Source organism: Corylus avellana, chromosome ca5, assembly GCF_901000735.1.
Source record: "Corylus avellana chromosome ca5, CavTom2PMs-1.0".
NCBI lineage: Eukaryota > Viridiplantae > Streptophyta > Magnoliopsida > Fagales > Betulaceae > Corylus > Corylus avellana.
The window spans coordinates 2,271,438-2,288,862 of record NC_081545.1 but is presented as its reverse complement, the minus strand read 5'-3'; the positions used below and the strand labels follow the sequence as shown (position 1 = coordinate 2,288,862).

Genomic DNA, 17,425 nt, shown 5'->3' with positions numbered 1-17,425 from the left:
AGGAGTAAAACTATCTATGGTCGTGGATGTTACTTGCTGGGCCCCCTTTGGGCTCATTCAGTTTTATTTCTTGTTTTCAGGTAGAAAGGATGCTGGAATAGGAGGCCGGAATGGGGTGGGAATAATTATTAATTTTCAAAGTCTTTTCATATAAGTTATTGTAATGATATGATATTCCGCAACTAAAGTTTAATGTTTTCTAATTTCGCTTGTAATAAAATCTCTTGAATAATGTTTTATACATTTATCGTATCCTTTAAAATCAAGTACTCTGATAGACCTTATAGATCTTTGCAAGAATTTTGTTGTAAAAGAAGAAAAGTGGCAAACTCAGCCTTAACGGGCTGAGGATGTTATATCTTTATTATAATCATCATCATTTCTCAACTTTCTTTTTTTCTCAAAAATGAAAACTTTTTCAAATATAAACTTGTGTACTTAGAAAGCATTTAAAGAAATAGAAACTTTCTAAATAATTCTTTTAGAAATCCTTCATGCATGCAAGATATCTCCATGACAAGTAAATAAAATAATCATTTACAGTTTGATACAAGAATGAATAAATAGGATGACATGAAGTAATTTTAGAAGGGGTAGTGAATTTACTTACTTCTAGACTGAAGTTAAAAGTGGTCTGAAGGATCTAGTTGCTCCAATCTGACTAACACCACTAGTATATCTTTTGAAACTAATTTCTCGACTCTGTTTTCTCTCGTGTTCTTTCTTTCTTGCAACACTTTGTCTCGCCCTTTCTCTCTCTGTTTCGTGTAAACACTTAAAGAAAGAAGAAAGACCAAGTAGAAAACGGAAGAAATAAGAATATGTGGAAGAGAAGGGAGAGGAGTGGTGAAATTTGTGAAGAGGAAGAACTCTATTTATAGGAAAAACCAAGTACTATTCTACCTTCCATTTTACTATTCCATCTACCAACACTATTATACCTACATTTATCCATCTACAATTTTAGCCTCATTTTACCATTCCATCTACCAATACTATTATACCTACATTTATCCATCTACAATTCTAGCCTCATTTTACCATTCTATCTACCAACACTATTATACCTACATTTATCCATCTACAATTCTAACCTCATTTTACCATTCCATCTACCAACACTATTATACCTTCCTTTATCCATCTACAATTCTACCCTCCTTCTACTAATACTATTATACCTACAATTGACTATTCTACCTTCCACTTTACTGGTCCATCTACCAACACTATTATATCTACATTTATCCATCTACAATTCTTCTTACCATTTACTATCCTATTATTTCACCAATCACCATTTTCTAATTACCACTCTCTGTAATATCATAAATTTCCCAAAAATTAAAATCATAGGCTAAAATGAATATCAAAATAACATCATCATCAAAATAATCTATTTAAATAACTTTGAAAATTTCGGGGCGCTACAATTTTGATCCTGAAATAAATTATACTCACATTGCACTTGTACCAAAAAAGAAAAATCCTTTAGGAGTTTATGATTTCAGACCTATAAGTCTATGCAATGTGGTTTATAAAATTGTTGCTAAAGTAATGGCCAATAGATTAAAACATGTATTACCTGTGATCATTTCTTGTAATCAATCGGCTTTTATCCCGGGCCGATTAATATCTGACAACATCCTTGCAGCCTATGAAACTCCCCACACCATGCATTCTCGTATGTATGGGAGGGTAGGATATATGGCGTTGAAGCTCGACATGAGCAAAGCCTACGATCGGGTGGAGTGGCTTTTTCTCGAAAAAGTCATGAGGAAGATGGGTTTTGAGAGTAGATGGGTCAACCTTGTAAGGAAATGTGTGACTATTGTATCATATTCTGTGATTGTAAATGGGACCCCTGTCGGGCTTTTTAAACCCTCTAGGGGGATCAGACAATGGGATCCATTATCTCCATACCTCTTTATTCTATGTGCGGAGGTATTGAGCTCAATACTTTCACTTGAAGAGTGGCTTGGACATTTGAAGGGGGTCCCAACCTCATTTAAAGGCTTGAGGATAAACTACTTATTTTTCGCTGACGACAGTCTTCTTTTTTGTAAGGCTACTGAACAAGAGTGGAACTGCTTAAAGGGGGTACTGGAGGCTTATGAGGAAGCGTCGGGGCAGCGGCTAAATAACGATAAAACATCGGTCTTTTTTAGCCGAAATACAAGCCAAGAAACAAAAGATAGAATTCTGGAGGTTGTAGGAGTTCTTGATTCACAAAGGTTTGATACCTATTTGGGGCTTTCGGCGTTGGTGGGTAAATCTAGAACTCGGGAATTTCAGAGTTTGCTAGAAAAGGTAATGAAGAGGGTGGCGGATTGGAAGACAAAATTTCTTTCTCAGGCTGGAAGGGAGGTTCTAATCAAAGCAGTGATCCAAGCAATAGCATCTTATAGTATGAGTATTTTTTTGCTCCCATCAGGTTTGTGTAAGGAGCTAAATAAACTGATGCAGAAATTTTGGTGGGGTCACAAGGAGAACGACAAGAAGATACATTGGATGAGTTGGGAGAGAATGGGACGTGCAAAAAATGTGGGAGGCTTGGGATTCAGAGATCTCATTTGCTTTAACAAGGCTCTCTTAGCGAAGCAATGTTGGCGCTTATTGCAGTATCCCTACAGCTTGGCAGCGAAGATTATCAAAGCTAAATATTACTCCACAAGGACGTTATTGTTAGCAAATTTGAGGAGTAAGCCATCATTCACCTGGAGGAGCTTGTTGGTTGGAAGGGAACTGCTTGAAGAAGGATTAATCTGGCGCATAGGCAATGGGACATCTGTTCAGATTAGGGGAGACAAATGGATTCCTTTGCCAATCACTTACACCACTCAGACATGTAATTCACTCATCGGGGAGAACGCATTGGTAGCTGAATTAATGGAGGAAAATCCGAGGCAATGGAATAGGCACTATATTTTCGAGAGCTTTGGGGAGGAGGAAGCTACTGCGATCTGTAACCTCCCACTGAGCAGACATCACCACGACGACAAGATGATTTGGCGTGCGACAAATTCAGGAGAGTTTTCGGTAAAAAGTGCGTATCATCTCGAGAAGGAAAGACTAGATAGATTGAAGGGAGAATGTTCTACGGGGGTGAGAACGCAGGCAGTATGGAAGATGATTTGGGGTTTGAAGGTTCCACATTTAGCCCAAGTGTTTCTATGGAGGGCTTGTAACAAAATTCTGCCGACAAAAGATAATCTCAAGAAGCGGAAAGTGGTTGAGGATGATATTTGTATTTTCTGTTGCAGTGCTGTCGAAACTACCCACCATATACTTTGGGACTATCCATCATCTCAGGATGTCTGGTGTGTCAGCAATAACAAGCTCCAAAAATGCAGATCGGGTGGTAATAACTTTTGTGAGCTGGTGGAATACCTGATGGGGTCGGTAAAGAGAGAAGAGATGGAGCTGTTCGCTATGGTTGCTAAAAGAATCTGGAAGCGACACAATGAGGTGGTGCACGGGGATGTTTTTTCACATCCTAGCACAATCGCAAGGCAGGCCATAGATCAGCTCCAGCTATACCGTCAGGTAAATGAGAGACAAGCGGATGCTCATGACCTTTCCTAGCCGATACAACAAAGATGGGAAGCTCCACCAGAGGGTTTTTACAAGATTAATTGGGATGCTGCTACAGCAGCTACAGCAGAGGGGGAGCAAAAAATGGGAGTGGGGGTTATAATAAGAGATGAAAAAGGAAACGTCATGGCTGCATTAAGCCAACCTGTTATGGCTCTCTATGATCCAATTTCTGTTGAGGCAATGGCTGCTTTACGAGCTGTGGAGTTTAGCAGGGAGGTGGGAATAAATGATGTGCTCCTTGAGGGGGACTCACTACAAGTGGTGAAGGCGATAAATGATCCCCAAAAAAGCTGGCTACGATACGGGCAAATTATTGATGATATTAAATGGATTCTAGGGTCTCTAAACAAATGGAATATCAGGCATGTAAAGAGAGAGGCTAACTTTGTAGCCCATGGTCTAGCTAAATATGCAATTAGGTCTTCAGAAACTCAAGTATGGTTGGAGGAGTCCCCTAGTTGTATATCAGATGTTGTTTTTTTAGAGCAGATGGCTCTATCTTTGTAAGGCTTAGGCCGTTTTCTTTTTGATTGAATGAAGTGATTATCATTTCCCTCAAAAAAAAAAAAAAAAAACAACACCTTCGTCTCCTTCCTATCTGTTTCCTCTGAGACTGAAAGTGATCAATGGCGACGAATGAATTTAACACAAAATTAAATAATTAATTAGGGGTTGTATGTTAATCTACTTTTTGGAAACCATAGTAGTTTTAATAATCAATTGACTTAAAGCATATTCAACCTTCACTTAATTCCATCCTCCATCTAGAGGTGGGTAAATTAACTAGTTACCGATTATTGACTTATTATCAAATTTAACCGAACTGATAGTAACCGGTCGGTAATCGGTTAAAAATTTTGTACCGATAAGCTTATCGGTCGGTAATCGGTTAGTTAATAATTTGTTATCGAAAAACCGATATGATCGATAAATTATTTTAATTTTTTTTTAATTTTTTTTAATTTTATATTTATTATTGAAACCAAAATGACGTCGTTTTGGTTTTTATTTTATATTGTAGTGGATCAATATAAAAAAAAAGCTTGAATAAGCTATTTTAGCCAAAAATATACCCCAAAATAACTAATTTCTAATAAGTTATTTTAGGCTTTAGCCCAACAAAACGTATTTAGGCTTCCAAAACAATTAATTTTTAGCTCAATTAGCAACCAATTAAAAGCTATAAAAAAAGCTCACAAAAAACTGATTTAACCGACCAATTAACCTATTACCGATATGATCAATAATTTTCGGTAACATTTCTTATCGGTCGGTAATCGGTTAGGATTTTGTTAACCGATAGCTTATCGGTTACTAACCGATAGCTTATCGGTTACTGACCGATAAGCCCATTAACCGAACCGATATGACCGATACCCAGCCCTACCTCCATCTTTGAATAACAACACTCTCGTCTCCTTCCTATCGATCTGTTTCCTCTAAGACCGAAAGTGATCAATGACCAATGAATTTGACACAAAATTAAATAATTAATTAGGAGTAGTTTGTTAAACTACTTTTTGGAAACGATAACAATTTTAATAATCGGTTGACTTAAAGCATATCCAACCTTCACTAAATTCCATCCTCCATCTTTGAATAACAACACCTTCGTCTCCTTCCTATTTGTTTCCTCTGAGACCGAAAGTGATCAATGACGAATGAATTTAGCACAAAATTAAATAATTAATTAGGGGTTGTTTGTTAAACTCTCTTTAGAGCATTTTTACAGATTCATCAAATTTTACTCACTAAAATAACAAAAAGTATATTTTTTTCTATTTTAACTATCAACTTTTTTTATAGCACCACGGCAACCTCACTATTTTAACTATCAACTTTCACTAATTCATTTAAATATTATTTTTTAAAGACTTCCCTAATATTTTTTTTTAATTTTTTTTTTTTTGAAAGAATAGGGAATGAGAGATAAAATTTATATTCTTTGTTATTTATTTAGTGAGTGAATAGTACTCACTATTGCGTTTAAGAAACAAAGCTTTTAAATCAAAAAACATTTTTGGGTAAAAGCTTTATTTTAAAGCTTTTTTCAGAAGTGTTTTTTAGCAACTTTTAGGCTTTTAGACATTAAAAGGGTTTTTAATTTTTTTACCAAACGAGTAGTTTTTTCTTCAAACATACTTTTTGTGCGTTAAAAGTACTTTTAAGCCCCTTAAACGCAATTTCAAAAAAGTCCTAAAGATAGTGAGTACGGTTCATTCACCATTTTATTTTGATAAAATGGTGAGGCCGAAAATGAAAGATTTTAGACACTCTCACAAAATTGCTTTACCAAAATAACCAAAAACTTGTTTTGGTGAGACGGCAAAGAGTGCTCTTACCTAGATACTATTTGTGTTTTTTGTGGAAAAAAAATGAGAATAATGATTGGTATAAAAGAAGGGAAAAAGTTGTATTGAAAAGTGAAAAATCTTTATTTGCAGTGATTTTTTTATTGTATAATAGTGAAAAAACAAATGATGTGATATAAAAATTGAATATTTTGATGTTAATTTTTTTAAAAAAAATAAAATAAAGTGAATAGCATCCAAGAAAGGTGAGGTTGTTAATTAAGTTGTTAACAATCAACCCCTTACGTCAAAAATGAATAGCATGTTTGATGTTATGTTTGAGAAATATAGCTTTTAAGTAAAAAAAAAAGAACAATTTTTAGCAAAAATTTTATTTTTATGTTTTTGCCAAAAATGCGTTTTAGTCCGTTTTTGGGCTTTGGGACCCTTAAATACACTTTCAATTTATTTAATCAAACATGTATTTTTTTTTTTTTTTCAAATGAATTTTTTGAATGTTAAACGCATTTTTAGGCTATCAAATTTTTTTTGCTTAGGTTTTGACTTTCGACTTAATTTTTTTTTTTATTTTTTATATATATATAGTTTTTGTGTATTTTTTTTAATTATAAAATAATTATTAAAAAAAATCAGATTTTAGTATACAGACATGTGGGTCCCAGAAACAGATGGGAAGGAGACGTGAGAGGGAGTTGTTTTCAAAGATGCAGACGTTTACAATGACATTTTGGACTAATAATAGACGTCTGCAATGACGTTACCCATTTGAACGAGCTGGCAGCCTCTGGTTAATTTGTCTCGTAACTTCAATCATTGTATAGCAAAAATGAACATCAAATCCAATACCCATTCTTATTGAGACAGAACACTCGATCTCCCCAAATATTATATTCCTGATCCCTCTGAAGCATTGAAACAACTTGATTTACCATTGGAAAAGTAAAACTATCATGGGAAACACTCAATGTTTTATACAACAAGAAAGCCGAATCAAAAAGTCCCGATTCAACGTGGGATTTTATTGTTACACTCCATGTCATACTATGATCTACCTGTTAACAACCCGAACGACGCTCTGAAGATCGTTAAACTGTGTTAACAAAGCTCATGAGCTTTCAAACAACGGAGATGGGTCCTAACTCTTTTGATACTATGAGAGACGCATGGAGTTTAAGAACTATGATGCTCCTTGCTTAATCCAATAGCCACGAAGAAAGAAGAAGAAGATACGGGGAGGTGTTTTCCTCGTCGCTGAACCCAAAAGCCATGAAGAAAGAAGAAGGAAGATCCGGGGACGTATTTACTATTTTCCACTTCCCCTTTAATGTTTCCTGAAATATTTTAATTCCCATTTATCCCATAAAATGGAGGTGTTTAACGGCGTATGTTTCTTTTTAACACTGTCTTTGGGTTTCACATTTCAATAAATTGCTCTTAAATCTAGACCATTGAAGATTTTACAGCAGATACGCGGTTCTTTTTTGAACCGCATGGAAGCCTGAACCGGTCCAATTTTTCACGGACAAGCGTTTGCAATGACGTTACCCATTTGAAGGAGCTGGCAGCCACTGGTTTAAGTGCATAAGTGCATATTAATTTGTCTCGTAACTGGTAAATGATATGTTCAAGGTCAAGGGGATAAAGGATAAGGGCCGAATTGTAGCCATATATATATATTCACAGAGGACTAGATCAGAGAGAGAAGGAAATGGATTCAAAGATAGTAAAAGGTGAAAAGGCTCATGCAGTTTGTATTCCAATCCCACGTCAAAGCCACATAAAGGCCATGCTCAAATTTGCAAAGCTTCTCCATGGCAAAGGTTTTCACATAACCTTTGTCAACACTGAGTTCAACCATCAACGTTTTCTGAAATCCGGAGGTCCCAACTCCTTGGATGAGTTGCCTGACTTCCAATTCAAAACTATTTCAGACAGCCTTCCTCCATCGGATACCCAAGATGTTGATGCTGTTTGCGAATCCGTTATGCAAAACTTCTTGGCTCCATTTTCAGATATCCTCCTCAAACTCAACAGTATTGCAACTTCTTCAAACAATCCTCCAGTCACTTGCATCATCTCAGATGGTTTCATGCCATTCACTCAAACTGTTGCTCAAAAGCTTGGAATCCCTATTGTGATGCTCTTCACGATCGCTGCTTGCAGTTTAATGGGTGTTATGCAGTTTCCTCGTCTTAGGGAAAAAGGCTTCACACCCCTTAAAGGTATAACACAAAAAGGAAAAACCCTACTGAAATCATGGATTATCATTAATATTATTATTAATTACAAGTTTCCAAACTAAAAAAAAATTATTTCTTTTTGCAGATGAGAGTTATTTAACAAATGGATTTTTAGACACAGTTATAGACTGGATTCCAGGTATGAGAGATATTCAATTGAGGGATCTCCCAAATACTTTTATTACTACAAATCCAAATGATCCTGCCTTCAAACTGACCGTTGAAGCAGTAGAGATAGCTCCTAAAGCTTCAGGAATCATTGTTCACACATTTGACGTGTTAGAGCAAGAGGTTTTGGCTGCTCTCTCCCACTTGTTTCCTTGCATATATGTCATTGGCCCTATGCAACTACTACTTAATCACTTACCCAAAGATCCTCTTAAATCAAGTGGGTATAGCTTGTGGAAAGAAGAGACTGAGTGCCTTAATTGGCTTAACTCTAAGGCACCCAACTCAGTGATTTATGTGAACTTTGGAAGCATCACTGTCATGACATCACAGCAGTTGACCGAGATTGGTTGGGGACTTGCAAATAGCAAGTTCACGTTTTTGTGGATAATTAGGCCCGATTCAGTTGTTGGAGAATCAGCGATTTTGCCACCTGAATTCGTGGAAGAAACTAAAGGAAGAGGACTAATAACAAGTTGGTGCCCTCAAGAGGAAGTGCTTAACCACTCATCCATTGGAGGGTTCTTAACTCACTGCGGGTGGAATTCGATTATTGAAAGCGTTTGTGCAGGAGTGCCCATGATTTGTTGTCCATTCTATGGGGATCAGCAAACAAACTGTAAGTATGCTTGCAATGAATGGGGCATTGGCATTGAGATTGATAATGGTGCCAAGAGAGGGGAAGTGGAGAAGATTGTGAGAGAGTTGATGGAGGGAAACAAAGGCAAGAAAATGAAGAAAAAGGCCATGGAGTGGAAAAAATTGGCCGAAGAGGCCACTGGTCCACATGGGTCTTCATCCATCAACTTAGACAAGTTGGTGAATGATGTTCTTTTATCAAAAGGATAGATGTTTCATAAGAAAGTGATAATAACGAAAAAAGTATTATCATTTAAAATTTTGGGCATAGTTTTTTCATTTCATATTTTCATATATTACTAGGTGAGTTGAAGAGGTTGTGTCTTTTATTTTTTCAAGAGTTATCTTACATAGGAGTTAGTTTTATTATTAATGTAGTTTCTAATATTAATAATACTTTGTAATTGGCACTACACTTCCACCTCATCCCAATTGCCCCAATATTCTATGATTCAAGGTCTACGTTTCATGCTTGGCAGCGGTAGTCTCATATTGATATGAGAAATGCTATTTTTCTTTCTCCTATCCAACTTCATCTTACTTTTTTCAAATCTAACATTGAATCTGTAGTGGTGAATTTGAAAAAGAGTTAAACAAATGATATAGACAATAATTGAAAAAATTGCAGGTCTCTATTGATATACCAAGCATCCAACCGATCAGCCTTGAGAAGAGAAAACTGACCTTGGCTAGGGTTGTTGCAGGCCTTAAGGTTGCTAAAACTCCATTGTTGGCCAACAAGACTGGAATTTATCAATTGATTCAATTGATCTTTATTTTCTGTCTTTTCTTTTATGTTTCCTTTGTCTTGCGTCACAACCATTCCAAGCATGGACGAAACTAGGAATTTAGCTTTAGGGGAGCCAAATTGTAACAAAAAAAATTTCCAACGACCAAAACATGTTCTTTTGGAAGAGGTTCCTGTGTATCTTTGATATTGTTTCTTTTGAGCGCAGTAGTTAAGTAGGTTTATATATTTATGAGATGCTTGAAGGTATTAAAAAAAAAAAGAAAAAGAAAACTAGAGTGGGCTTGAGGAGAAAATCCTTGTTCAAATATTAAAGAGTATTTACAAAAAGGAAAATTGGAAGAGGGATACGCTTTCCCATATGTGAAATATTAAAATTTTACGAGTTAGTTCCCTTCCAAGTTCAAAATAATGATATTTTTAGAATAGTGTCATTTATTTTTATCTGGAATTATTAGATGTGGTAAATGAAGTCATTTATTTTCATATTAAATTTAGTTGAATTTTCTCCCATGAACAGATGCAGAGCATAGCAAGTCAAACCCTTGGGCAGCAATCAAAGTATCAAACAGATGCAGCGTATGTTCAAATTTTTAAATGATGATACTTTTCTCATAATTATCAATAAAATGACGAAAACACACCACTAGAGTTATTGAATAGGACGAAACGGATCTTCTAGGACTAGGAGGAGGTTGCCTATTCAGTCATTCAACGAAAGTAGGAGGAGTGGTCGGAGGCTTGAATTATTGGGGTGGGTTTATCTTCCACGTGGGCATGGTGGTGGTGGTCCTTTTCATTCCCGCCTCGGCTCACCTGCTCTGTCTAAATAATAATAGCTTGTTAGAAAGCGACTTTTCCATTATGTGCATAAACAAAGGTCCTTTAGGTTTTATCTCTCTTCCACCAAACACCCAAGCATGGGACGTGCAAGAGTGAAAAAGTCCCCAATTCGTGAAAGCCAAGGTTCATGCCAAAATGGTCGTCTCACATAGGCCACCCACACTCATTTTGCATTGGTAGTTGTTAGGTACCAATTTTATTTATTGCTGCCGTAAAGGGTAATGGTCAATAAGGACTCTAATTTTTGATACCATCTATTATATACTTATCGGCAAAGATATTGTGTAAGCAACGTCAAACATCTATTAATTATAGAGATTTTTTTGAAAGTTATAGCAATTTGAATAATAGTTTGAGGTGATTTCAGCATCCATCTTTGAAATTAAATAAGTCCTCAAACTATCAATCATTTGCAATATAGCCCCAAGTGTTTAAAAGGTGCTAAAGTAGTCCCCAAACTACCAAAATGTATCAAAAATGCTACTTATTTTTTATATTTCTATAATACCCTTATTCTTTTAACAAATAAAACAATAAAATAATTGTAAAAAAAAAAAAAACCAAACAAATTTTTAGAAATTAAAAAAAAAAAAACGCTTTTTGGAATAAATAAATAATTATTCACTGTAGTTGACCTAAATTATAAATTGATTCATGTCGTATTAAAGTAAAATCAATTTGGTAGTTTGATGGGCTACTTTAGTACTTTTTTTTTTGGAATATCTCAAGAACCATATCTTTAATTTTACTTTAATACGACATGAATCAATTTGTAATTTAGATTAACTACATTTACTAATTATTTATTATTTATTCCAGAAAACTTTATTTTTTTTGTTTTTATCCGCCACGGGTTTTTTTTTTTTTAAAAAAAAAAATTATTTTATTATTTTATTTGTTAAAAGAATATGGGTATTATATGAATATAAAAAAAAATAAGTGGTCATTTTGATACATTTTGGTAGTTTTGGGGTTACTTTAGTACCTTTCGAACATTGGTGGGGCTATATTGCAAACGAATGGTAATTTGGGGGCTTTTCATATTTTTCCCATTAAATAATTAATTAGAACACTTCTTGCAGCCTCATCAAAGTTACTTTTTGGTTATTTGAATAATATTAAAAAATAATATCATGTTTGAAAAATATAGTTTTTAGTAAAAAAAAAACACTTTTTAGCAAAAACTTTATTTTTTAGCTTTTGTCAAAAGTGTGTTTTGAAAATTTTTTGGGCTTTTGAACCCTTAAAAGCACTTTCAATTTGTTTTATCAAACATGTACTCTTTTTTTAAAAAAACAAAAAAAAAAAATTTCAAGTGTTAAACGCATTTTTAGACTCTCAAACTTTTTCACATAGGTTTACACTTTTCACTCACCTTTTTATATATATATAGTTTTTGTGTTTTTTTTTTACTTATAAAATAATTAAAAAATATATATATTAGATTTTAGTATACGGATAAATAATATTAGATATCTCAACAACTTTTTTTTAATTTATTTTTTAAAACAATTTGATCCATTCAATAAATATATATATATATTTTCTTAAATGAACGTGGTCCAAATCATTTGGAAATTTTTTTTTTAAGAAAGTGTTAAGATGCCTTGAGCTTCTTTTAAAACGGTCTTTCACTTTGGGTCTCGGGAAACAGATGGGAAGGAGACGTTTGAGGGTGTTGTTTTCGAAGATGCCGACGTTTACAATGACATTTTGGTTTACAGTGACATTTTGGACAAATAATAGACGTCTGCAATGACGTTACCCATTTGAAGGAGCTGGCAGCCTCTGGTTGATTTGTCTCGTAACTGGTAAATGATATGTAAAGGATAAGGTCCGAATTGTAGCCACAATTGAGATGAATAGATAAATTGATAAAATGGGTGATCTGTGATCTTTATATATATATATATATATATACATATCATGGAACATATATATTCACAGAGCACTAGAGCAGAGATAGAGAGAAGGAAATGGATTCAAAGATAGCAGAAGCTGATAAGGCTCATGCAGTTTGTATTCCATTCCCAATGCAAAGCCACATAAAGGCCATGCTCAAATTTGCAAAGCTTCTCCACGCCAAAGGTTTTCACATAACCTTTGTGAACACAGAGTTCAATCATCAACGTTTTCTGAAATCTGGAGGTCCCAACGCCTTAGATGGGTTGCCTGACTTCCAATTCAAAACTATTTCAGACAGCCTACCTCCATCGGATCCCAACGCTACCCAAGACCGTGATGCTCTTTGCGAGACCGTTTTGCAAAACTTCTCGGTTCCATTTTCAGACATCCTCCTCAAACTCAAAAGTACTGCAACTTCTTCAAACAATCCTCCAGTCACTTGCATCATCTCAGATGGTGCCATGCCATTCACTCAACCTGTTGCTCAAAAGCTTGGGATCCCTATTGTAATGCTCTTCACGATCTCAGCTTGCTGTATAGAGAGTTTTATGCATCTTCCTCGTCTTAGTGAAGAAGGCTTCACACCCCTTAAAGGTATAACACCCTTTTGAAATCTTGGACCATCTCTAATATTATCTTTGATTATAAGTTTCCAAACTAAAAAAAAAAAATTATTTATTTTTGCAGATGAGAATTATTTGAGAGATCTCCCAGATTCTTCTATTACATCAGATCCAAATAATCCTGTCTTCAAATTGACCGTTGAAGTAGTAGAGAGAGCTCCTAAAACTTCTGGAATCGTTATTCACACATTTGACGCATTAGAGCAGGAGGTTTTGGATGCTCTCTCCCCCATGTTTCCTTGTGTATATGCCATTGGCCCTCAGCAACTACTACTTAATCACTTACCCAAAGACCCTCTGAAATCAACTGGGTATAGCATGTGGAAAGAAGAGACTGAGTGCCTTAATTGGCTTAACTCTAAGGCACCCAACTCAGTAATTTATGTGAACTTTGGAAGTGTCACTGTCTTGACACCACAGCAGTTGGTTGAGATTGGTTGGGGACTAGCAAATAGCAAGTTCGAGTTTTTGTGGATAATTAGGCATGATTTAGTTGTCGGTGAATCACCGATTTTGCCACCTGAGTTTGTGGAAGAAACTAAAGAAAGAGGACTAATAACAAGTTGGTGCCCTCAAGAGGAAGTGCTTAAACACTCCTCCATTGGAGGGTTCTTAACTCACTGCGGGTGGAATTCGATTATTGAAAGCATTTGTGCAGGAGTGCCCATGATTTGTTGCCCATTCCATGGGGATCAGCCCATAAACTGTAAGTATGCTTGCAATGAATGGGGCATTGGCATTGAGATTGATAATGGGGCCAAGAGAGGGGAAGTGGAGAAGATTGTGAGAGAGTTGATGGAGGGAAACAAAGGCAAGAAAATGAAGAAAAAGGCCATGGAGTGGAAAAAATTGGCCGAAGAGGCCACTGGTCCACATGGGTCTTCATCCATCAACTTCGACAAGTTGGTGAATGATGTTCTTTTATCAAAAGGATAGAAGTTTTAGAAGAAAGTGATAATAATGAAAAAGGTCTTATCATTTAAAATTTTGGGCATAGTCTTTTCATTTCAAATAAACAAATGTCTTTTCATTTTATATTTTCATAATTTCATATATTACTAGTTGAATACGTTGTCTTTTAATTTTTCAAGAATTATCTTATAGGAGTTAGTTTCTAACATTAATAATACTTTGTAATTGGCACTATACTTCCACCTCATCCCAATTGCCCCAATATTTTTGGCGAAGAATCAAGCTACGCCCTTACCTTCTTGGAGAGCAGGTAGTGCCGCACTGCCGCACATCTTATAACGGCCTCAGCCTGCTAGTAGGTAACACTACAAAAAACAGGTCATTTTTTGACATGGCAAATAGTGTCTTTTTTTGCCACGTCAGTAAATGCTGACATGCTAAAACTGGCACATCAACAAATATTTTACTGGCATGTCAAAAGTAACATGTCAGGATTTACTGACGTGTCAACTTTTGACACGTCAGTAAAATTTAATCAAATTTAATTTTTAAACAATTTATTTAAATAAAATTAAAATTTAAAAATTTCTGATGATATTATATTTATAGGATATAAGTATAACTTATATTTATAAGTATAACTTTTATATATATATATAAATCCTGATGTGCCAGGCACGTCAGGCGTGGCCTTGGGAAGGCCAGCGCCTGCTGGCTATCCCATCGCCCACGCCTCTATTACTTTTTTTTTGGTTTTCTCCCATTTTTTGGTTTTCTCTCCTGTGCCTGACCCTTCTTATTTCCCCAACTTTTTTCCTCATTTTATTCTTCCCTCTTCTTATTTTGAAATTCCTCGCACTCTCTCTCTCCTCTCTCAATCTCCCTGATCTGGTACGAAGCTCCTCTCTAGAGGAAGAAGAAAAAGAAAAGATGAAGATAAAAAGAAGAGAAGCAGCAGATTGAAGAAAAGAAAAAGGAAAGAAGAACATAAGCAAAAGAAAAAAAAATAAAAGGAGAAGAGAAGAAGAAGAAGAAGAGAAGATAAGAAGATTTTTTGAGTTTTTGAAAATTTGTTGGGTTTTGAGGTTTGGGTTTTTGATTTTTTCATTTGGATTTTTGATTTTTCAAGACTTCTTCGGTTTGGGTTTTTGTAAATAGAGAAAAGAAGAGAGAGACAGTACTGAGAAAATGGAGAGCATGGAGACATGATCCAAACAGATCTGCAGAAACAAATTGAAGAGAAAAAAAAAAAAAAAAAAAGGAGAAAAGGATCTTTTGCAGAGAAAAGAAAAGAGAAATTGGTGCAGCTTCCTCACGCGTGAGGGAGCTGTGCAGAGATTTCAAATAAAATAATAATTTAAAATAATAAATTTTTTAATTGAAAAAAAAAATCCAAAAAAAAATTTAATATATATATATATAATTAATTTTTTAAATTTATGACGTGTCAAATTTGACTCGTCATAAATTTTTGACGTGTCAAATTTAAAACGTCAGAAAATAATTTCTGACGGGTTAAAACTTGACATGTCAGAAATTTTTCATTTCTGACACCTATAATGTTCACGCGTGAAACACGTCAAAAAGGCTCCGTCAGGGACGTTTTCTGACGTGTCAGACTACCTGACACGTCAGAAAACGTCTGTCAGAAAAAATTTAATTTTTTATAGTGCAAGGGGCTCGGCGCCACTACCCTACTAGGACCATATCCCACAAGTGGGGGACAATTGGCAAAAGGACATACCTTGCTAGAGGTGGAAAAAACTAAAGGAAGAAGATCAAGAGGAAGTACTGATCAACCACTCCTTCATTCGAGTGTTCTTAACTCATTGCGGACAAAATTCAATTATTGAACATGTTTGTTCTATTATTAATAAAGACTATTAATTTTTATAATGAAATAGTCATTTCGTGTACTAAATATATTCCTAGCATATTTAGTGGCTTTGTGTAAGATATTCTTATCTTTCTTGCTGTCACTCCACAAATTCGGCCACCCTGCAAAAATTCTACATATATCATATTAAAATTTATCCTCATTTAATCAAATTAAGCACCCAAAGTTAAATTCATAATGATCCCAATTCTCACTTGTTTAAAATTTTTGTTATCAACTTACAAAAAAAAAAAAAAAAAATTTATGTTATCAAGCAAGTCAATACACAATGCTCGATGAGGCCAATTATATCAGTTTGTTGGCTCATCTGGTTCTGGTTCAATTTCACAAGTCCAAAAGCCCATTCATATCTCTAACATAATTATAGGGCCTCAAAGATTTTAATCCCTAACTCGTCCTCCCAAAAAAAATAATCCTCTTATTTATTAATCATGGTTGGGCTATCATGTAGCTATAACTCTCTTAGAAAGAGTTTTTAAGCCTTTTGCTAACTTAAAGATTAGAGATATTTCTGCCGTCATTCCTGACTGATTTCCGATGTGATTCTGTGTCTTTTGTATAGACATTCATGATCTAAAATTTGACCGTACTATCAATTGCATCATTAATTTTTTTTTTATATATATATTGTGCTGGTGATGCTATTGAATATTGGATCTTTCAGTCTCAAGAGGAACAGATGGAAGGAGATGAGGGTGTTGTTTCCAAAGATTGAATATTCAAATTGCTATTGCTTTCAAAAAGTCTCTATAATTAATAAACGTTTCCAATGATTTTGCTTACCCAATATCTTTGCCAGCAAGTATAGAATAGATCGGATTGGTCAATGAACACAATACCTATCAAAGCAAGATAAGTTCTCCTTCAAGTGTCCATCAGAAAAATTAAAAATTAAAGAAGTGGGACACAGGATAAAGTTTAACATGTACTTTAAACACATGAGAGTTTAATATACTAAATTGTCAGAAATTCTTCCAGCCACATTTGAACAAAAACTTTTGTCTTAATTTGAAGGAGCAGCCTCTGGTTTACTTGCTTGTCAAGTAAATGATGCAGGGGAGGTCAAGGGGATAAAGGATATTCAATGCTTTCTGATGTTGGAATTGTAGCCAAAATTGTCAGGAGTAGCTAGATTGATCAAATGGGTAGCTGCTAATGACCTTTTTTTTTTTTTTTCATGTCAATAGCGGCGACTCTCATTGACCTCTCCTTAACGGCAACTTTTAAAGTTGTCACTGTTGTCTACCGAATAGCGGCGACGAGACCTATTTTTATTATTTTTTTATTTTTTCTCATGTCAATGGCAGCGACCCTGAAAGTCGCCGCTATTGACCCAATGACCCCTCATCAATGGCGGCTGAATAGCGGCAATAATATGTCGCCGCTAATGATATATTTTAATTTTTTAAAAAAAAAAAATTCTCGTGTCATTAATTTAAGGAGAAACTTCACTAAGGACCCCCAAACTTCCACCCGTTTTGAAATACTTCCCCTGAACTTCAAAATCTCTCAATTTAGTTTCCCAAACTTTCAATTGCTTT

The 17,425-nt window shown here is 35.0% G+C and overlaps 2 protein-coding genes across 2 annotated transcripts; both read left to right on the top strand.

The window, feature by feature from the left end:
* Positions 1-7,602: 7,602 nt before the first annotated feature.
* Positions 7,603-9,429, top strand: LOC132182376 (7-deoxyloganetin glucosyltransferase-like). Its single transcript, XM_059595606.1, has 2 exons — positions 7,603-8,131; positions 8,235-9,429. Exons 1-2 carry the CDS (start codon positions 7,618-7,620, stop codon positions 9,164-9,166), a joined length of 1,446 nt encoding a protein of 481 aa, XP_059451589.1. The 5' UTR covers positions 7,603-7,617; the 3' UTR covers positions 9,167-9,429.
* A 3,047-nt stretch (positions 9,430-12,476) lies between these two features.
* LOC132183036 (7-deoxyloganetin glucosyltransferase-like) lies at positions 12,477-14,221 on the top strand. Its single transcript, XM_059596427.1, has 2 exons — positions 12,477-13,046; positions 13,140-14,221. The coding sequence occupies exons 1-2, from the start codon at positions 12,524-12,526 to the stop codon at positions 14,009-14,011; spliced, it is 1,395 nt and encodes a 464-aa protein (XP_059452410.1). The 5' UTR covers positions 12,477-12,523; the 3' UTR covers positions 14,012-14,221.
* Positions 14,222-17,425: the final 3,204 nt, after the last annotated feature.

Coding starts and splice junctions, on each gene's coding strand:
- LOC132182376 (XM_059595606.1), top strand. CDS start 7,618: ATGGATTCAAAGATAGTAAAAGGTGAAAAGGCTCATGCAGTTTGTATT. Junction 8,132..8,234: donor AGGCTTCACACCCCTTAAAG/GTATAACACAAA, acceptor TTCTTTTTGCAG/ATGAGAGTTATTTAACAAAT.
- LOC132183036 (XM_059596427.1), top strand. CDS start 12,524: ATGGATTCAAAGATAGCAGAAGCTGATAAGGCTCATGCAGTTTGTATT. Junction 13,047..13,139: donor AGGCTTCACACCCCTTAAAG/GTATAACACCCT, acceptor TTATTTTTGCAG/ATGAGAATTATTTGAGAGAT.